Source organism: Quercus suber, unplaced genomic scaffold, assembly GCF_002906115.3.
Source record: "Quercus suber isolate HL8 unplaced genomic scaffold, Cork oak 2.0 scaffold_114, whole genome shotgun sequence".
Classification (NCBI taxonomy): domain Eukaryota; kingdom Viridiplantae; phylum Streptophyta; class Magnoliopsida; order Fagales; family Fagaceae; genus Quercus; species Quercus suber.
Genome location: NW_027069579.1, coordinates 133,340 through 155,833, shown reverse-complemented (window position 1 = coordinate 155,833; position 22,494 = coordinate 133,340). Strand labels below are relative to the sequence as shown.

The following is a 22,494-nucleotide window of genomic DNA, read 5'->3' as shown; positions in this document are numbered from 1 at the left end:
TCTTCATGCTTGTAAAATTTTTAGAAAATTAAAGATCAATAGCTATGTCATCAACAAATTGTTTAAATTGTAAATTTTTGTAGTTTAAAATTATGTATAAAAATAAGCTTATAGATTATATAATAAATAATATTCGATTAACACAAAATTTGACATATATATTAAGAGCGTAAAGAAGATACAATTTAACGGTTAGATTTTCAAAATATGTAGTAATATTTATTTTATTGAGTAAGGTTATAGCATTAGACTACAATCAATTTTGTAACTAAATTTTATCACATATACATTTCACATTGAAGAAGTTCATAAGGACAAAAAGTCTAATGTTAGTTGAATAGAATTTTATAAAAGACATTTTTTAAATGCACTAGGTTGCTGTTAGGTTTCTGTTTTCTTTTTACATGTAGTAATATAATTATAGGAGAAGAAGGTAAGAAAAAAATTATATCTATTAAAAAAGGAATCTAAAACGTGTAGTCGTGTACCACTTCTTAAAATAAAAAAAACTGGTATTAAAAATCTGTTAGATTTTTAATATATAAGAATATATATATATATATATATATATATATATAATCATTAATTTTCATTTTATTATAATTTCAGAAAAACGTGTACTACTTCTTCTTTTTTACGTGTGCTTTTGTTTTTGTTATTAAAATTTTGGGTTTAAGATTTTTTTCTTGCTGTTTCTTTTTTAATTAATTTTTTTTTCAACTTATATATTATAATGAGAAAATGACTAGATGAAGAATTTGGACTATAATTAAACTTTGATTTTTATTAACTTAGAATTATAGGAAATGAAAAATTATATCTTTTTTTTTTAAAAGAAAAATCTAGTAAAACTTTTGCAATTATAACTATTTTTAATAAATCTAAATCTAAAACGTGTAAGATTTTTTTGCTTTTTTCTTAATTAAGATTTTTTTTTTCAACTTATATATTATAATAATAAAAAGATTAGATGAAAAATTTGGATTGTAATCAAATTATGATTTTTATCAACTTAGAAATGATAGAAGAAGAAAATTATATATATTTTTATTTTTTTAATCTAATAAAATTTCTACAATTTGGTGAAGCCACTTGGCACAACCTAGATTTTTAATATATATATATATATATATATTAATCATTAATTATCATTTTATTATAATTTCAGAAAAATGTGTACTACTTTTTTACTTGTGCTTTTGTTTTTGTTATTAAAAATCGGGTTTAAGATTCTTTTGTTGCTGTTTCTTTTTTAATTAAGATTTTTTTTTCAACTTATATATTATAATGAGAAAATGACTAGATGAAAATTTTGGATTGTAATTAATCAAATTATGACTTTTATCACTTAGAAATTATAGGAAAAAAATTAAATCTATTTTTTTAAAATCTAATAAAATTTCTACAATTATAACTGTAAGGACCAGATTTGAACTTGTAGCCCACTGCATGGATGGATTCATGTCCAAAAAGCCCAAAGAAAAAAATTTGTAGAGAGTGGATTGGAGAACATTGGGCTTTAGTTAATAAAACAAACGTTGGAATAGATTCAGATGATTAGAGAATGAAAAGAAATAGGGTTGTATTGAAGGAAAATAGTCCTCAGCAGAGTCCAAGGTGCACTATTCTTGTACATTATTCTCAAATTGGGTTACAAGTTTGGTTTCTTGGATTCTCAGTGTATATTCTTCTAATTTCCGATCCCTTGCTCTTGTTTCTTCCTTTTCCTTTTATATCATCCTCCCCTTTCATTCCCACTTCACACGTGCATGCTAGATAGTTCTTGTGGATACTTGCCCCATCATTCATTTCCATTGATCTTGATGTAGACTGTAACCTACTGTTCAGGTATCACCTCCATATTAATGCAGCCAGGGTGTTAGTTACAATGTATTTAATGCAGGATGATTAGAGAATGAAAAGAAATAAGGTTGTATTGAAGGAAAATAGTCCTCAGCAGAGTCCGAGGTGCACCATTCTTGTACATTATTCTCAAATTGGGTTACAAGTTTGGTTTCTGGATTCTCCAGTGTATATTCTTCTAATTTCCGATCCCTTGCTCTTGTTTCTTCCTTTTCCTTTTATATCATCCTCCCTTTCATTCCCACTTCACACGTGCATGCTAGATAGTTCTTGTGGATACTTGTCCCATCATTCCTTTCCATTGATCTTGATGTAGACTGTAACCTACTGTTCAGGTATCACCTCCATATTAATGTGGCCAAGGTGTTAGTTACAATGTATTTAATGCGGAGATAGCAGCTTTCCTCCTTAGATATTTCAGGGCATTGCCCTGTTCATCACTCTTTCAATGCTTATCAATAAATGAACTTCTTGGAACTTCAATTATAATAAAAAATTGGAACTTCAATTATCAATACCAATGAATTTTCTCTAAACTTTGATTTTTTTTTTTTTTTTTAGTTATAGAAAAAAAAGGCTCATAAATATAAAATCATTCAAACTCTCTCTTTCTCATAATTCTATATATAGAGTTAGATATATAATTATGTTTTTTTATGGTTTATTTATTTTAGACTTCTCGTTTTTTACACTAAATTAACACATTTGGCAACAAAATTTAAAAAACTTAGTTTGGATAGGACACATGGCGCAAAATTAAACTTTAATTGAAATCCAATTTTTATATAGAATTAATTCGGCTAAAAATTTAAAATTTTAGATTAAATGGAACACGTGGTACAAAGTTAGAAACTATTTGAATTTTAATTGGATTTTCTCTCAGTTTTGCCTATATAAATATATATATATATATATAAATTCATTTGGTACAAAAAAAAAAAAAAATTAGATGGGACACGTGCCGCAAAATTGAGAATCTAATTTGATTTTCTCTTAAAGAACTAAATATATCCCCTTAGCCACAGTATGGTCTAACAAGTTTTAACCTTCTTGTTCACTAGATGCGCAGTTTTATAAATAATTCTACAAGGTGATAGGAGTTAGTTAGTATAGGATAGTTGAAGAAGTTAGCTAGGATGGAAGTTGAGTTGGCCATTGTTGTAACTGCTTGTAGAGAGGGGTATAAAAACAGATGGGATGAATTGTAAAAGATATCTCAGAAATAATAAGAAGCTATCTTTGTCTCTGATTTTCTTCTCTCTATTCTCTCTACTCTCTATTCTTACTTCTAGGAGGCCAGTTCCCTTGAAGAACTACTTAAAAACTCATAAGAATCAATTGATTCCTATCAATTTGGTATTAGAGCCATCTCTGTCACCATGGCAGAAACTCGATCCCTATATGCTCTTAATGAGACAATCAACACTCTTTTATTCACATCTGACTAGCATGATCAAGAAATATGGGGAATTCACCAGAAATTGGATGCTATGACTTTTGTGCTACAAACGTTAATGGAGACTGTGCAAGGCCTCACTGATGCTGGAAATCAATGGTAGCAAAGGACTTCGTCCACATCCCCTACTATTATAGAAATGCATTTGGATTCAATTGTAACAGTTCCAAAATAGTGAGATTGGAGTTTCCAAGATTTAGAGGAAAGAGTCCCTCAGGCTAGGTTTATAAGGCTTACTAGTCTTTCCAATTGTACAACACATCCATTAATCAGAGGATCCTTCTAGCTTCTTACCATATGGAAGATGAAGCTTCGATATGGTTTCAAGATGCCGAAGAAACAGGGCAATTCACAAGTTGGGAAGCTTTTGTGGGGGCTTTGCACACCAGATTTGGAACCTCAGCCTACGATGATCCAATGGAGGCCCTAACAAAATTGAGACAGGTAAGTTTTGTGTCCTCTTACAAGGCTCAGTTTGAAGCTTTATCCAATAGAATTAAGGAGTTGTCTGAAAGGCATAAGCTTAGTTGTTTCTTGAATGGTTTAAGAGATGAAATCCGTGTACTTATGAAGATGTTTAATTCACAAAACTAGCTCTGCCTTTGGTCTTGCTAAAATATAAAAAGAGTGCCTCCTTAGTAAGATGGGTGGATATGCCTAAACCCTCCATTCTTGGTCCACCACCTGCATTCAAGAATGACAAGAATGATGTCAAAACTACTAAGCTTCCAATTCAAAGACTAACTGCTGCACAGATTAAAGAAAGGAGGAAGAAGGGAATGTGTTTTTACTGTGAGGAAAAATGGCATGCAAGTCATCAATGTAAGGTTCCAAGAATCTTTCTTATGGAAGGATTGCAAGAATTCAATTCTAGAATTTAGTTGCAAGAATTCAATTTAGGAGTTCAATTGTAGGAATTGGTGACTGATGATACTAAGGTACTAGAGCAGGACATTATGGAGGGTGCTGCAGAGTTAAAATGCCATGCTACTGAGATTACACATTATGCTTTACTTGATAGTCCTTCACTAGTTACTAAGAGGGTTTTAGGTAGGATTAGACAACATGAGATGGTCATCTTGATTGACAATGGTAGTACACAAAATTTTTTGGATGAGTCTATGTGGTTGGCATTAATCTTACCATTGTTATCAAATGATACTTTTGAAGTTCAGATAACTAATGGTGCCTTACTCAAAACTAAAGGTGTTAGCTATGGGGTCCAACTTAAGGTTCAAGCACAAACTTTTAAGGTGGACTTTAATATATTACCCCTAGGTGATTGTGCTGTGGTTTTCGGAACACAATGGTTATATTCTCTGGGGCTGATTTGGTGGGATTTCAAGCACCTCACTATGCAATTTCAGGATGAGGCAATCTCTGTCATGCTCAAAGATTTACAACCTTAAAACCCTTCTCTTCAAGAGGGTGAGCAATTCTTTACTACTGTCAAGAAAGTTCTTTTGTTGCTGTTTCCACAACTTCAATAACTCCAACAAAGCAGCATCATCCTGCTTTAGATCAACTACTTTTGGACTTCAGCAAAGTCTTTAATGTGCCATCTGGTCTCCCTCCACTCCAGAATCATGAACATCAGATTATCCTGAAGGATGGGAGCCAACCAAACTGTGAAAGACCATACAGGCATCCTTTCTATCAGAAATCAGAAATTGAAAAGATCGTGAAAGAGTTACTTGAGGCAGGTTCTATTAGAACCAGTCAAAGCCTTTTCTCTTCACCTGTGTTATTGGTTAGAAAGATAGATGGTAGCTAGCGTATGTGTATTGATTACAGATCCCTTAACAAAGCCACTGTTAAGGATAAATATCCTATACCAGTGGTAGATGAATTGCTTGATGATTTGTGTGGTGCAACAATTTTTTTGAGATTGGATCTTAGGTCTTGCTATCATCAGATCAGGATGAAGGAGAGTGATATTCCTAAAACTACAGTTAGGACTCATGAGGGTCACTATGAGTTCTTGGTCATGCCCTTTGGCTTAACAAATGCACCATCCACTTTTCAATCTCTAATGAACCACATTTTTAAGCATTTCTTAAGGAAGTTTGTTTTGGTGTTTTTTGATGTTATTTTAGTATTCAGCAAAACATTGGATGAACATGTTTCTCATTTGAAGATTGTATTGAATGTGTTGCTTGAAAATCAATTCTATGCTAAGATGAGCAAATGTGTTTTTGGGCGTCAAGAGGTGGAATATTTGGGGTATTTGATTTTTGGTCATGGGGTTAGAGTTAATCCTTAAAAGATAGAAGCAATGTAGAATTGGCCTACCCCTACCTTAGTTAAGGCTCTAAGAGGTTTTCTGGGGTTAACTGGCTATTACAGAAAATTCATTAAGTACTATGGGGTCATTGTTGCTCCATTGACTGCCTTACTTAAGAAAGATTCCTTTCATTGGTCTCTTGAGGCTGAACTGGCTTTTAATACACTCAAACATACTGTATTCGACCCACCAGTCCTAGCCTTGCTCAATTTCTCGAAGCCTTTTGTAGTAGAGTGTGATGCTTCTAGGTTTGGTTTGGGAGCTATCTTAATGCAAGATAATAGACCTTTAGCTTTTCATAGTGAAGCTCTCAAGGGTCAATGCTTGCACTTATCTACTTATGAGAAGGAACTCCTAGCTTCAGTGAAGGCAGTTAAAAAATGGAGACCATACTTGGTGGGCAATCCTTTCCTCATTAGAACTAATCAGCAGTCTCAAATTTATTCTTGAACAAAGGATTGGTACTCTTACCCAATAGAAATGGATTACAAAATTGCTGGGCTATTCATTTGTGGTGGAGTATAAAAAAGGGAGAGAGAATAAGGCTACTGATGCTCTTTCAAGAAAGGAACATGTTCCAGATTTCCTTGATAAAATTGCATCTCTTTATCTCATTTCTTTTCCTTGTCCCTTATGGTTGGACTTGCTTAAAGATAGTTATAATTCTGATGATAACTATCAGCTGTTGCTCTCCAATCTTGCTAATCCTACTCTCATCCAGTTGGTTACTCTCTTCAATATGGTTTGATTCTTTACAAGAATAAGATCTTTATCAGCCCTTCCTCTTCCTTGAAGTCCTTAATCCTACAGCATGTGCACAATATCCTAATTAGTGGTCATTTTGGATATTTGAAGACCTCCATAGGGTTGAGCAAGATTTTTATTGGCAAGGTACGAAATTTGATGTCAAGAACTACATTAGGTGTTGTGAGATTTGTCAGAGAATTAAGGTTGACACTTCCAGACCTGCTAGCTTATTACAACTTCTTCCCATACCTGACAGACCATGGTTGGATATTAGCATGGATTTCATTGAAGGGCTTCCAAAATCACATAGCCATGAGGTTATTCTAATGGTGGTTGACAAGCTTTCAAAGTTTGTGCATTTTTTTCCCTCTCCATCATCCATTCACTGTTGCTAAAGTTGCTGTTGTCTTCATGTAAGGATTTTGCCTAAGTCTATTGTTAGTGATAGAGGGCTGTTTTACTGCTACATTCTGGAGGGAATTATTTAAATTACAGGGCACCGAGCTGACTATGTCTTCAGCCTACCATCCATAGTCTGATGGGTAGACTGAGGTTGTTAACAGGAGTTTGGAGCAATACCTGCGACCATTTGTGAGTGACAGACCACATACTTGAACAGATTGGCTACACTTGGCAGAGTTCTGGTTCAATACAAATTACCATACCTCTACCAAAATGACACATTTTGACGCCTTAAATGGTTACTCTCCACCACGGCTGTTGAATTATGTTCCAGGTACCACTCAAGTGGATGTAGTGGATAATTTTTTGCATTCTAGACATGATGTTCTTCCTCTCTTGAAGCAAAATTTGATTTCAGCTCAAGCTAGGATGAAACCTCAAGCTAACCAACACAGGTCAGATAAGTCCTTCAGTATTGGTGATGGGATTTATCTCAAGCTTCAGCCTTACAAATAGCATTCTCTTAGGATGAAAAGTTACAATAAAATTTCTCCACGATTCTTTGGTCTATTTCAAATTGTTCAACAGGTTGGTGAAGTAGCTTATAAGCTGGCTTTGCCTGTGGACCATCCAATTCATCCTGTTTTTCACATTTCCTATTTAAAGCAGAAGTTGGGAGATCAAATTGTTCCTCTTCCCACCCTTCCTTCTCTGGATTTTGATGGTTTTCTTAGTCTAGAACCTATTGCCATTTTGCAGCAGAGGTCTAAACAGTTGTTGAATCGCACAATTATTGAAGTTTTGGTCCAATGGCAGGGCCAATTTGTGGAGAATGCAACTTGGTAGTCCCTTTATAAACTTTAGCACCAATTTCCTCACCTTGTGGGCAAGGTTCTTTAATGGAGGGGGGAATGTTGGGAAGTCTGGAACCTTGAGGACAAGGTTTTTTAAGGGGGAAGGATTTGATAAGAGTTAGTTAGGATGGCTGAAGAAGTTAGTTAGGATGGAAGTTGAGTTGGCCATTGTTGTAACTACTTGTAGAGAAGGGTATAAAAACAAATGGGATGGATTGTAAAAGATATCTCAGAAATAATAAAAAGCTATCTTTGTCTCTCGTTCTCTTCTCTCTATTCTCTCTACTCTCTATTCTTACTTTTAGAAGACCAGTTCCCTCAAAGAAATACTTAAAAACTCATAAGAATCGATTGATTCCTATCACAAAGTTTCAAATCCGAATCCTATATACATATAAATAATTATAAATCCAAACTTTGTGTGTGTCTCTATATACCTCGAAACGGGTATATATATATATTAAAAGCCAAAATTTAGAGAAAATCCAACCAACGTAGATAAAATCCATCTAAAAAAATAAAATTAAAGGAGAACACATTCCCTATCAAAACCAACGTAACCCTTTCAAAACAAACCAAATCTGAAATGTCCAAATTCAATACATAAAATTGAAAATTTCAAATGACCAAACAGAGAAATAAATTTAAGAGTAAGAAAAACATATATTGTCAACAATTAATCAGCACCACCACAATGACAAAAATATGGAGGTGTGACAGAATGACCCTGAAGAAGAGCATGAGGGAGTTGGAGCTCCAGTCTGTTTGGGTTAATATAACAAAAGTAAAATATTCAAGCTCAGCTCAAACTCGAACCAAGTCTACAAACAATATTTAGACTTGAAATTGTCAAAATGTTCAAAAGTTTTAGCTTGGCTTGGCCCAACTTGATTTATTAGTGAAACCAAACTTGAGCTCAATATCAAGTTCTTGAGTTCAAGATCCAACATAAATACATTATCAAATGCTTAAATCTTAAAAAATCAAGCAAACAAAAATAACATACTGATTAGATCAAGCTTATTAGTTATAACCATATCAAGCTTAAGTTTTGGTTTGGATAGGTGGTACCAACTCCTAAATTACCTAAAGACTTATTACCAAGCCCATAATAAGCCTAAATCTAAGGTTCAAGCATGACCTAATTATAATTAAAAAATAAATGAGTTTTTTCTTAAGCCAAGCTCAAGTCATTTATAAATGGCTTGATTGAAATTCATTTACAGCCCTCTAATAAAAATGACATCATTTAGCTGAATTGGCACCTGGGTCTAAGGGAGGAAAGGGTTCTAATTGCGAGATTAGCAACATATTGTAATTATCTTTTTTTTAAAAACGACATCGTTTAGGAAACTCATTTGTGCGAAATCAACCATACTTCCACTCATTACAAAAATAACTAGTTCGTTTTTATTCAACCAGCTGTCAAAAAGGAGTGAAATGCAAAAGAAAGCACCTACAAATAAGGAAGTTAATACATGAAAATAGCTGAGAAACCTATGAATTAATACACGATACCATTTCATGCAATCCAATGCTTTGTTTACTTCAACTTAACCATTTTTTTTTTTTTTTTTAACTTTCGTTATGTTTTATGTTTTATGTGCCTTTGTTTGGGAGTTTATTACAAACAAAAATGAAATGATTATGAAAGAATGGAAATAAATATAATGGAATATTATGTATTTAAGTAAGGGGAAAGAATGATAAAGAAATGAATGGAATGAAATTAAGTAATTTTTTTTGAATGTTTCAAATAAATAAACGGAAAGGAATAGAAAAGAATAGAAGGTAAATAACATTTTTTGGGAGTAACATAGAGGAAAAGTAATGAAATCATTTTATAAAAATATTACTATTAGACTATTTTTAAAAAATAAATGTAGGTGAATATATAGGGTTATTTGAAGTTTTAGTAAAAAATAAATTAAATCTAATTTTATTCCTTCCAATTCTTCCCAATTTTGAGGAGAATGAAAATTTGAGATTTTGAGAGAATATAGAGAAGTGAATGTTCTAGATCTCTCACCCATTCCATTTTCCCTCACTTAAACTCTTAAATAAGGGAATGGAAAGTGAATTCACTCTATTTAAACTCCTAAACAAGGGAATGAAAGCATATTAAAAAATTATTCTTTCATTCATTTCCCTCCTCCCAAACAACTTGTCATGATTCCCCAATGAAGAAAGATCTTAGAATCGTGCTTTGTTTTTCTTTTACTTTTTAAATATTTTATATTTAGAATTTTAGCTTGGGTTATGTTGTCTTCGTAGGGATAAATTTACAAAATAATAATATTTAAATACGAATTTTTGAAGTTAATTAGAGTTCTTTAGTCTCTTTTTTGTTAACCTTTTATTTGAAAAAAACAAAACACAGTTTGGGGGAAAAAAAAAGATTAGAGTCTCATATACTTTCAAAACAATGCCAATTTAAATAATTATTATTAGATAATCTTTTTTCACAAATTAACTCGATAATGAAGTATGTGTCATTGCCTGAAAAAAAAAAAAAAAAAAAAAAAAAAATGCTGAAGATGAGCTTTTAGGAAATTTCATTGTCATTGCCTGAAAAAAAAAAAAAAAAAAAAAAAAAATGCTGAAGATGAGCTTTTAGGAAATTTCAACATACTATTTGGGGTTTTTTGAAGTCTTTTACAAAGGTTTTTTCTCCTCTCGATAGGAGCTTTTGTTTCTCACGAAGGGTGAGACTCTTTTCTTCCTACCCTACTATCAACTCTCAGGAGAAATCTTAGTTGATATTAGGTGTAGGCTTTTGTTTTGTTTTGCTCTTTTATCTTCTCCTTGGTGCTTCTCAACATGGATCGGATTTTATCAAAAGGTTAGAGAGAGTTAATTTGACCGAGGAGGAAGGTGAGGTGATCATGGTCCAGTCCGAGAATCATGGAAAAACTTTAGAGGACTGCTCCCTCAATTTGATGGGAAGGTTCCATACCACCAAAGTCATAAAAATTCCAAGTTGCAAAAAACTTGTTACGGTTTGTTTGGAAGATGGGAGACAGCTTGAAAATCATAGAAGTTGGGGATGGGCTCTTCTAGTTTAAATTCTCAATGGAAAGCCAATTAAAGTGGGTTCTTTAGCAATGGCCCATGGAGTTTCAAAAACCATATCTTGCTACTGCGACGATGGGAGAAAGGAATGACAACATTTTTAGTGAAGTTCCAAACTATTCCGATCTGGATGCAAGTGTGGGGTTTACCCTTTGATCTGATAAATGAGGAAGCAGGGAGAGATATCAGAAAAGGAATCAGCAAAGTCATTGAAGTCAATTGCAAAGCCTTTGCATCAGACTAGGCAAAATTCTTACGTATCAGAGTTGATATGTCACTAGATAAACCAATTCGTTGGGGGGCTCCAGTGCTTAGCCCAGAGGGGGACAAGGTTTGGGTGGCTTTCCAGTATGAACGACTGCAAGGTCTGTGCTTCCAATGTGGGATGCTTGGTCATGAAGCTAAAACATGCACAATTCCAAAGCCTAAGGAGGGGTAGGAGAGTCCCTATGGAGAGTGGCTGCGAGCTGGAAATTGTAGACCGAGGAAAACACTAAGTAAGGACTCATCTAGTCCACCATGGAAACAATCAATAGGGACGAGTTCACCACGAACCAATCAGTCACCAACAACGGAACCTACTAGACCTGGGAATCCCGACAGCCATGACAATGATGGAGTAACAGATACGCAGCTAGCAATGAATTTGGGTAACAGACTTTCCTTGCTTTCAACGCCATTAAATAAGGACACAAATCCGGACTTTATGGAGGTATCGAAAAGTAAGGAGTTTAATGAGGAAAATCCCAAAAATAAAGATGAGAGTTTTATCAACATTCCTATATCATACGTGAGCAATATGGTCAACATAGGCAAACATATGGAGTGTGAAACCCTAGCAGCACTAGTTATTGATGGGCAGGCACGTCAGGTTACTAAAATTCCACGAGCAAAGACTCCAAAGTGGACTAGACTTGCAAGAGAACAATCGGCTAGGAGGAAAATAAAAATTAGTGGTAGGGTTACTGGAAAAAAATGTGCACAGGTGGGGGAAAAGGGAGATGATGGTGAAAGGAAAAGATCAAAGATTTCGGTTAACGATCACAAAAACAAAATGGTGGTGGCTGATGACCAGCCCACCGAGCACAGTAATTGTCCTAAGTTGGAATTGTTGGGGGCTTAGGAACCTCTGTGCAGGCACTGCACTTTCTCACTTGGTGAGGGAAAAAGCTCCCGATGTTTTGTTTCTTATGAAGACAAAACAAACAATAGATGAAATGAAGATCTTCAAGCCAATTTACACTATGATTCCATGCTAGCAGTTGCGTGCGTCCGTAGAGCTAGTGGTCTTGTTATGTTATGGAAGGCCGAAATAGAGTTACATGTGCAAACCTATTCCTTAAACCATATTGATGCTTGTATAGTGACTAATCCCTCTTCACCATGGAGATTAACTAGATTTTATGGGAGACCAGAGGAGCATCGGAAGCATGAGTCTTGGGAGTATTTGAGACATCTCCACTCAAGGGATTCTCTGCCGTGGTTGTCTATGGGAGACTACAATGAAATGTTATCGTCAGAAGAAAAACAAGGGCAAATCCCATGACCAATTTGATGCATGGAGGAGTTTTGGAGCACTTTGTTACACTGTGGGTTAATCAACCTCAGCTTCACCGGAAATATTTTCACTTGGAGAAATGGCAGAGGGAATGGGTTTGGTCAAGAGATATTGGAGCGTGCCTGTGCAACTATTGAATGGTGAGACATTTTTCCACATACAAAAGTGCACCACTTCCAAGCTGCATAATTTGATCACAATTTAATCTTGATTACCACTTAAGCCAACACATTGGTCAGCAGACGGAAAAGAAAGCCAAAGTGCTTTAAGGAGAAATGGGCATCAAATTCGGCATGTGAAGGTGTGATCCATGAGGCATGGAATGGAGCAGCACTGACGGGTAGTCCTATGTACTAGTTGTTTCACAAGACAAAACACTGCTGCATGGCACTAGTGGGATGGAGCCGAACCTTGGGTAACTCAAAGATAAAAATTGAGGAGAAGCATAAAGAATTAGAGGCATTGGCCTCTATGAATATGGCTAAAAAATAGGAGCTGATTCAAAAGGTGAGGGATGAGATTAATTGCTTGTTATTACAGGATGAATAATTTTGGAGGCAGCAGTTGAGGTCTATTTGGCTTCCTGCAGGAGATAAAAACACAAAATATTTCCATCAGAAAACTAGCCAACGACAACGAAAAAAATCATATCTATGGCTTTTAGATGAGAATGACTGGTGGTGTACATCAAAATCTGACACAGCTAGAGTGGCTGAAACATACTTTTAGAATTTGTTTACTATGTCAAATCCAACAAACTTGGAATCGGTATTGGATTCGGTGGACAAAGTGGTAACCCCAGATATGAATCATACACTCCTCCAGCCTTACACACTAGATGAGTTTAAAAGGGCATTATTCAGTATGCACCCTCTAAATCTCCTAGGCCTGATGGTATGTCTTCTTCTTCTTCTTTTTCCAAAAATACTGGCATTAGTAGGTATTGACGTCACTAATGCTGTATTATCTGTGCTGCACTCTGGTCACTTTCTGCACAAGATGAGTTATACCCACATTGTCCTCATACCAAAAATAAATGAATCCAAACATGTATCTGATTACCGGCCCATTAGTCTAGAAAATGTTGTGTCAAGAATTGTCTCAAAAGTTTTAGCTAATCACTTGAAATTAATTTTGCCTAATGTAATATCAGATTCACAAAGTGCTTTTGTTCCTAACCAGCTCATAATAATACAACTGTAGCCTTTGAGGTGTTACACAGGATGAGAAATAAAAGAACAGGAAAGAAAGGGCAAATGGCAATAAAATTGAACATCAACAAAGCTTATGACGAAGTCGAATGGGCTTTTCTCTGGAAAATCATGCTAAAACTGGGGTTAGATGCTTGATGGGTGCACTTGGCCATGGAAATTGTTCATACAGCAACATATTTGATGCTCATAAATGGAGAACCACAAGCGTACATCACTCCATCGCATGGGATAAAACAAGGTGACCCCCTCTCTCCACACCCATTCCTATTATGTGTAGAGGGCCTCTCTTACCTTATCAGAAAGGCCATGGAAACACAACAACTGCACGGCATTTTATCCTACAAAAAAGGAGTATGTATTTCTCACCTTCTATTTGCTAATGACAACTTTATCTTCTGTCAAGCCACAATGGAAGAAGGTCAGCACCTCCTAGATATCCTTGGAAAATATGAGGCGCTTCGAGCTAGGCTATTAATAGACAAAAAACATCCACCTTCTTTTGCCAAAATACATGGCTTTCGATGAAAATGGATATTCAGGCACTTTTTGGGGTAGAATTATGGAGGATTGTGAAACTTACCTCGGCTTGCCTATTGTTGGTGGAAAATCAAAGGTGAACACATTCAAAAGCCTACAAGAGAAGATAACTAAGAGAGTGATGGGTTGGAAGGAGAAATTTATCTCAAAACCAGGGAAGGAGATTCTTATCAAAATGGTTGCTCAAGCCATTCCTACATACATTATGAGGATTTTTAAAATCCCAAAGGCCTTATGCGACACAATAAACTCCACAATAGGCAAATACTGGTGGGGCCAAACAAAGAGATGCGACTTCTTCATGCTCCTACGGATGATGGTTGATAGACTAGCTTTGCACGACTTGGAGAAGTGGGCTGTGACATCCTAGGCAATTTGTAATGCGAGAAACAAGTACTATTTTGAAAGGATACAAGTTCACCCGAAGGAAATCCTGAATGGGCTGAGTACTAGAAATGCATGGCAGCTCAACGGCACGACAGAGACGCTGAGTTTCCTCCTTGAAGCACAGGTGGTATCGGAACAGCACTGGTATTTTGTTTTTTAAAATGGAAAATGATGTACACGGCTTCTACTACCAATTTTCTCTTCCCCTGTTTTCAATATGCCGAAACAGGGGCATACTTTTGTACTTTTGGACTTATATCAATAAAATTTCTACCTTTTACCTTAAAAAAAAAAAGTCTCAAATTAATGAAAGACTATTTGATATGATTGTTTTATATCTAGTTAATTAAATTACATCAAATTAATTTGACATCCTTCTATTTCTTTCATATGAATTTTATTATATATTAAGTGTATCACATTGCTACCAGTTCATCAGTTAACTTTTTGGATTTTTTTTTTTTTTGGAAAAAAATATATTTCTGTAGTTAATTAGTAGAAAAGAATAGTGTAGAAATTGAATCATATATGTTTTTTATTATCAACTTTCCATTAAATTTATTCATAATTCTTTAACATATATTACTAATACCAATTTTTTTGCTCTATTTTTTTAAAGGGAAAGTAAGATCTAANTTGTACTCATTATTCATTAATACAAAATTTATATTTGCAAAGTTTTCAATTGTTTGATTTTTTGCAATTAGGAAATTTTGTGTTTACAATCAGCTTAAGGTTTTTGGATATGATTTTCTTGTAATGTTGTTGTACATTTTTTTTTTCCTTCACCTCTCTCTTCTTTATACTCGTTGTGGGAGTAATGCTTTCCTTAATCTTCATTAGGGATTGAAATTATTATATTCTAATAATGGTGAATCAAGCTTTGTAAGCAAGATTCTATGATGTTAGTGATTATGTATCGGAATTCTCAGACCCTAATAATTGAGGTTTAAATACCCTTGAGATTGTCTCTTCTCAAGGAACCACGTCACTTCATAGCTGTGATACAAATGGTTATGGGGTATGAATTGGGAGCATAATTCAAGATTAATAGCTTTGTTTTATCCCCACCTAATAGCTCTTCACTGGGGTCATTTATTTATTTATTTATATATTTATTACTATTATTATTATTTTTGTTTTTTTACAGTTTTCAGCAAAATGGAAGATCAAGTCTAAATCAATCATGTGCCAACAGGTCAATTCTTTGCTTAATTTATATGAGGCCGCTCTAGAACAAAATGTTAATATTGATAAAACTTCTCTTTCCTTTAGCAGTAACACTGGATTAGAGACTCAAGAATCAATTAAACAAGCATTGGATGCAGAGACAGTCATAGAATATGAGAAGTATTTAGGGCTACCTAGTATAGTGGAGCATAACAAAAAAGCAGCTTTTGCTCCAGTCATTGAAAGAGTCTGGAGTAAACTAAAGGGATGGAAGGAAAAGATGATGTCTCAAGCTGGAAGAGAAATTTTGATTAAAATTGTAGCACAAGCTATCCCCACATATGCCATGGGATATTTTTTGCTACCAAAAGGTTTGCTTAAAGATTTTGAAGGGTTAATGAGCAAATTTTGGTAGGGTCAAAAGATGCAAGAAAGGAAAGTACACTGGTTGAGTTGGTGTAAACTTTGTATGCCCAAGTCGATGGGAGGAATTGGGTTTCGGGATCTTCATTCTTTCAACTTAGCCATGTTAGCCAAACAAGAATGGAGGCTTTTGAAAAACACACACTCCTTGTTCTATCGAGTCTACAAATCAAAGTACTTTCCCAATACATCTTTCTTAGATGCTCCATCACCAGATTCAGGGAGTTTTGTGTTAGGACATATGTGTTGTCACTTGTTAAGAACATATGTCACTTATTTATGTAAATTGGCTAATCCTTTGACAAAATGCACTCTACTTGTAATTGGGTAGTTCTAGGTGTTTTTAATACTTCAAGAAACAAGGTTTCAAGATCAAGTGTTGAAGTCATCAAATCTGTCCAAGAAAAACAAGCTGAAGTGCAAATTCATTAAATCTCGACACCTTCTCGATAGCTCCTCGACACCTGCTATCTGTCGAGAATTATAAAATTAGATTTTCTGATATGATTTTTTGGGATCTGTGAATATGCTTTTGGGCCTTTTTTTCTTCTAACCCTAAACATATAAAAGGATTGTTTTAAGAGCCGTCAAATTGTACACAAGTTGCAAAAGCATTGAGCAATCTCTATTCAAGCAAATTGTGATCAAAGACGAAGTTCTTGACCTAGTTCATCTTTTCTGAAGAAGTTGCTGTGTATTTTGCACCAAAGGATTTTATGACCAAGTATCTTCTTGATCTTCATCGTATAGGATGAACTGAAAAACTTTGCAGCCAACCTCTCCTTCTAAGTTGGTGTTTGAAGTCGCGTACTGAGATCCATGCATTGGTTAGTCATGTACTTAGGAGCCGTACATCAAAGGTGGGAACTGTCACTACAGATCAAATCCAATTGGATATTAGGGTAAGGGTTCAACTGTAGGTTGGTAAGGTACTTGAGATTCATTTACTTGTAACCGCTTGATTTGATAATAGTGGAGTTTCGGGAGTGGTGATTTGAAAATCACCTAGTGGGATTTTTGCCGCAAGGATTTTCCCTATTTGTAAACAAATCACCATGTTATTTATTTTTCGCTGCTTATTTAGTTTATTTGTGATTTGTTTGTGCTTCCACGCGTTTGCATGATTAATTGATTAATTAACAACTTGGCTAATTAATTAATTAGTTTAAATCACAAGAGGTCATTCAGTTTGTGGCCTATCATTTTGCATGGAAAAGTATAGTGGCAGCCAGATCTGTCTTGGACAGTGGATTGAGATGGCGAGTAGGAACTGGAAATAAAAATTCGAATTTGGCAAGACCGATGGCTTCCAACTCCACCATCATTCAAGGTGGTAACCCCATGCTCCACAATGTCAACAATGGCCATGCTGGATAACCTCATTGATCCAACTACAAGATCTTGGCGAGTATCCAAGATTGATCATGTATTCCTCCCACATGAAGTTGAAGTTATTAAATCCATCCCGTTGAGTAATAGAGTGGTGCAAGACATCCAAACTTGGGCATGCACAAACACGGGTGAATATTATGTAAAAAGTGCATATAAGACGATCCAAACTCAACAATTGAGATCTTCTCATGGCCAATCATCGAATTACTCATAGTGCAATAAAATTTGGAAAGCGATTTGGGCAGCCTAGGTATGTAATAAAATCAAAACTTTCATTTGGAGAACTTGTAGAGATATACTACCTACTAAAGCAAATCTAATTAGAAGAAAAATTTTGTTTGATGATGGATGTGAATGTTGTAAGGATGGGGTGGAGTCAACAGACCATATCCTGCTAAGCTGTACATATTCTAATATGGTTTGGAAGTCCATATACTTAAGGGAGATCATGTCTCATTGCACAAATCTTTCATTTGTGGATGTGGTTGATCAAATTATGCAAATGAAAAATGACCTAGAGATTGCAATATTTTTCATAACAGCTGGATGATTTGGAATAAGCGGAATGAGGCTTACTAAGGTACTCCATGTCCTGACCCCTCTTTTCTAGCCAAGTCTGCTGCAGCCCATGTTTTAGAATATTTGGAAGCTAATTCTAGAAGCTTGTCTTGAGTATTTGTAAGATAGTCTTGTTTTTTCTTTGGCATTCCTTGATGTAACCTTGCATATAGCTGCTATTTTTTGATAGGTGAAGGGATAGCTCTCGTATATATTTATTCTTTCATTGAATAAAATTCTGCCATTTATTCTCCAAAAAAAAAAAAAAGAATCTCAATCAATCACAAGTAGAAAAGAAAGAAAAACAATGGTGAGCTTTGTAATCAAATGCTTTGCTTTTTAGGAAATAAATAAATAAAAATGCTTTGCTTTTTAGGGGGTGTTTGTGTGCGCTAAGTTTAACCCTTTAAATAATATAAGTAGGTAACATCGATTACTATTGGGTGAGCAATTGAGTACAACCTTCTGTCCTCGGTGAGATACTCAAGGCTCAAGGGTTCAACACTACTACAATAGTACAACCCCTTCCCCAATTTAATGTAACCACAAGGGCAAAAATAAAAGGGTGAACAATACTAAGGTTTTGTTTGACAATATGTAAAATGTTTTCCAAGTGTAAAATATTTTCAGTTGAAAATATTTTATGTAAAAGAAAACATTTTCTACTGTTTGACTGTGTTATGGAAATAACACCGGAAATTATTTCTTGTGTTTGCTCTTGCATGCAAAAAAAAAAATATTTTCAGAAAATGTAAGCACAAGCAAGCCACCACCACCAAGGAAAAGGACACCACCACCCACACAAAATCCAAATCAGGAAGAGGGAAAAAAATGTCACCACTTCTCCGTTGCCATCACCACCCACAAAAAATCCACCACCACCCACACAAAATCCACCAAAACACCACCACCCACACCACACAAAAACCACCAAAACACCACCACCCACACAATAACAACAAAATCAAAGATTAAAGAAAACGAAAATCAGACACAAAAATAAGTTGGGGCTTGGTTCGAGTTAGAGAGAAAAAGTAAGATGAGAGAGAGAAGACACTAGATCGGTGACATGCAGTGTTTGATCTGGCCTTGGTTGGTCAGGGGGAAAGAAAGAGAAGGCAGATTGGCAAGTGGCAGCGACGAGATCAAAAGGAGACGATCTGACCCGGAGGGTGGCGGCGACGAGATCAAGAGGAGATGATCTAGCCCAGAGGGTGGCGGTGACGACATTGAGGAGGATAAGATGATTCAGAGGGTGGCTACAACGGGCTTCAGGCAATGGTGACAATCAGACTCTCTCTCTCTCTCTCTCTCTCTCTCTCTCTCTCTCTCTCTCTCTCTCTCTCTCTCTCTCTCTCTCTCTCTCTCTCTCTCTCTCTCTCTCTCTCTCTCTCTCTCTCTCTCTCTCTCTCTCGACTGGAAATGGTTTGAAAGTAAAATAGAAGTGTAATCTATTTTACACTCAAGGCCCACATATTTTATGATCAATGAATGAGATTTTCGGTTTGACCGAATTTCTAAGCATCCCAACAGCAAGCACGGTGTAAAATGTTTTCCTGATTTCATTTATTGCTAAAACAAACGTAGCCTAATAGGCACATGGAGCCTCCAATAGAATTTGAGCATAATCATTGAAAATATGGACCACATAACACACAATAATACTCCAATTAATGATATTAATGATAGCAAAAGCATATTAGTAGTCTAGTACTAGTAGTACAACTTTTCTGGTATGCCCGAAGACCGTGCCTTTAAATTCTTAAGCTGGGGAAGCCTCGAAATTTGGTCTCGCAACCATTGTTCTGCAAACACTGTTTCCGACAATGATAGACTTCTAAGTGCTTGACAAGCAACAAATCGAATCTTGCATTGATCATAATTTCCCTTATATGCAAAAGACTCAAGATTCATAGCTTCAATTTGAATCGGCAGAGGACAACGATGCTGAACTTGCAAGGACTTGAGATTTGGATTCGAAACTTGAAGATTTGACAAACCGCAACACCAATTGATATCCAAATCCTCAAGGGCAGGACAACTTGATATAAGTTTGTAGATTGTCTTGTCATCTAGCATGACCATGTTCACAGAAAGAGCTTTCAAGGATGGAAGCATTATAGAACCAAATTTAACCTCTAACCTTAACATAGCCAACTTCAAAACCCTTAATGATCTTGCATGAAGAATTGTCTGAGGTAATCTATAGTAACTGACCGCGAGATCCAACTCTTCAACGTTGCTCTCAGCAACAAAACTTAGCCATTTATGTATACGAGCATCATCATCGAAGTAATCCAAATTGAGTCTGAATGTGCTTAGTCGTGCAATGTGTTTGCGAGGCATTAGAAAGACGTATTCCACAAACTTTATCAACTTTAGTTGGTTATGGCGTTCAGTACCATATGCAAATTTATGATGGAAATCTAGTACCAGTGGAAAAGAAGCCCATACACGTCTCCAATTCTTAAAAAGGAAGATCATCTTGAAAACATCTATTGTTGGAAGCAACAAGAGGATGTGGTAGATAACTCTATCAGGTAATACTGATATTCGATCAGTCTTTTTTGCATGGCCTTCTTCTTTTCTTCGTTTCATTCTTGAGCCGATCATGGAGGCTGCTTTGTCTATGGCAGCCCTAATAGAACCCATACCTTGATAAAAAGTAAAACCCTAGAAAACTAGAAAATCCTATCAAACTAGGAAGTTGACGGTGAATGTCAATAAACCACACTAATGTTTCGTCAATAAATAGGTTTAGCTGATCCACACAAGGATGGGCTGATATGCAAACCAGTTTTCTCTTAATTACTAAAGAGAATTGGGAATCTTTTTAAAATTAGCCCACAAAAAATATTTGACTTTTGGTTGACTTTATAGTATTTTATCATATAAACTTTTATAGCTTCGCAATTTTGCATATCATTGTTTTGCTATACTTTTTTTAATTAATTTTTATATTTTATTCTATATTTAAACACTCCATAAGAAACTTATTATATCATATTTTCTTTAAATGGTAAAATAGATAATTTTATATACAAACAAAATCATAATAAATGTTTATTAATAATTAATATAATTGTCTAATTTTATATTTAGACAAAAAAAATTGCATCATGTTAAAAATTTTTGTGCATTGCATAGGTTACCATGTAAGTATGAAGGTAAAAAATCCAAGGGATTATTGATGAGAAATTTGTAAAATGTAAAGCCTACTTGGTAAGATAACTCAAATAACAATTTTCAGTGTTTAAACAATAAAATCTATACTGTGGGCCCAAAAAAAATAAAGCATTTGGTAAGAGATTTTTTTAAGAGTGTTTGAGTTACACTTTTTATTTTAAGGTGTGTGGGGACAAGATAATCAAAAGATACTGGTGAAATTGTGTATTCTGGGCCTATGGCCCAATCTGAGGATATTAACATGTCCGAGGACGTCCAAGCAATGCTATTATTGGAAGGGTAGAAGAGAAAGGGACAAGGATTGTACATAATAGTCCAAAAGATGTCCGAGAATAGAATTCATATCGGAAGTAGGGATCCGAAATCAGTAGGAATGCCCTACCATCCTAAACATCTTACAAGGTCGCATCACGATTAGAAGTTTGACACTGGATAGGAAAGGAGTAGAGAAAGGCAACAAATATCTACAAAAGTTGTTACCTCCACATTAAATTTACTGTACCAACTCCCTGGCCGCATTAATGTGGATGTGATACTTGAATAGTATATTTCAGCCTTATAGCTACTAGTTGGAGATGGATGGAAGGTGCTGATGGGACAAATATCAAGACCGACCATTTTGGATGCACGTGGCAAATGGACATGGGGAGGAAGGAGAGTATATTAGGGGAAGATAGTGCCCAAAAAGAAGGGATTGGAAGAAAATTCACGGGAAAAAGACTGTAACATCTTAGAACAAAGCTTGTAATCAAATTTGAGAAGAATATATAAGAATAGACCACCTCGGATCTTGCTGAGGACAAGTTGTCTTCAGTATAAACCTTTCTTTTGTTTAATATTTTAATACTTAGATCCCTTGTAGTGTCTGTTGGATTAACTAAGACTCAGTATTCAACCCATTCTCAACAAATTCATTGTTTTGGGCTTTTTGGGCCTAAGTCCATTCACATAGTAGGCTTGGAATCCAAATCTGATCCTTACAAGGTGTTTAAATACTAAATTTAGAAAACTCTTCTTACTAATTTTCAGTTTTTAAATAACGTTTTTCAATGATACTTTTGTAAATAAGTAAAAAAAAAAAAAAAAATTAAGTCCCACTAATTAGACTACATGTCATCACTTAAAAAAAAAAAAAAATACACACACACACACATACACATACTAAACACACAATTATGTTTTTTCATTTTTGAAAAGACGTTATTAGAAATATAGTACCAAATACTTTTTTTTTTTTTTTTTTTTTGCATTATGAGAACATTAAATACTTGTTTTCACAACATTTTTTAAACCACAATTTTGACATCATTTTAAACAATAATACTCAAACACCTCTACCAAATAGGCCTATATAACTTACTCACTGGTCATTATGCTATATATCAGCTAAT

General features: G+C 35.0%; 2 protein-coding genes across 2 annotated transcripts; one reads left to right on the top strand and one right to left on the bottom strand.

The window, feature by feature from the left end:
• Positions 1 to 13,961: 13,961 nt before the first annotated feature.
• Positions 13,962 to 15,959, top strand: LOC136068412 (uncharacterized). The gene is made up of 2 exons (XM_065775534.1): positions 13,962 to 14,063; positions 15,525 to 15,959. The coding sequence occupies exons 1-2, from the start codon at positions 13,962 to 13,964 to the stop codon at positions 15,957 to 15,959; spliced, it is 537 nt and encodes a 178-aa protein (XP_065631606.1).
• A 3,671-nt stretch (positions 15,960 to 19,630) lies between these two features.
• Positions 19,631 to 20,569, bottom strand: LOC112014933 (putative F-box/LRR-repeat protein At5g41840). The gene has a single exon (XM_024047313.1). It carries the CDS (start codon positions 20,567 to 20,569, stop codon positions 19,631 to 19,633), a length of 939 nt encoding a protein of 312 aa, XP_023903081.1.
• Between the last annotated feature and the right edge of the window lie 1,925 nt (positions 20,570 to 22,494).

What these genes read in the sequence shown, in the direction of transcription:
- LOC136068412 (XM_065775534.1), top strand. Translation starts at nt 13,962, where the DNA reads ATGGCTTTCGATGAAAATGGATATTCAGGCACTTTTTGGGGTAGAATT. An exon ending in TTGTTGGTGGAAAATCAAAG is followed by an intron (nt 14,064 to 15,524) that starts GTGAACACATTC and finishes GTTTTTTTACAG; the next exon opens with TTTTCAGCAAAATGGAAGAT.
- LOC112014933 (XM_024047313.1), bottom strand. Translation starts at nt 20,569, where the DNA reads ATGGGTTCTATTAGGGCTGCCATAGACAAAGCAGCCTCCATGATCGGC.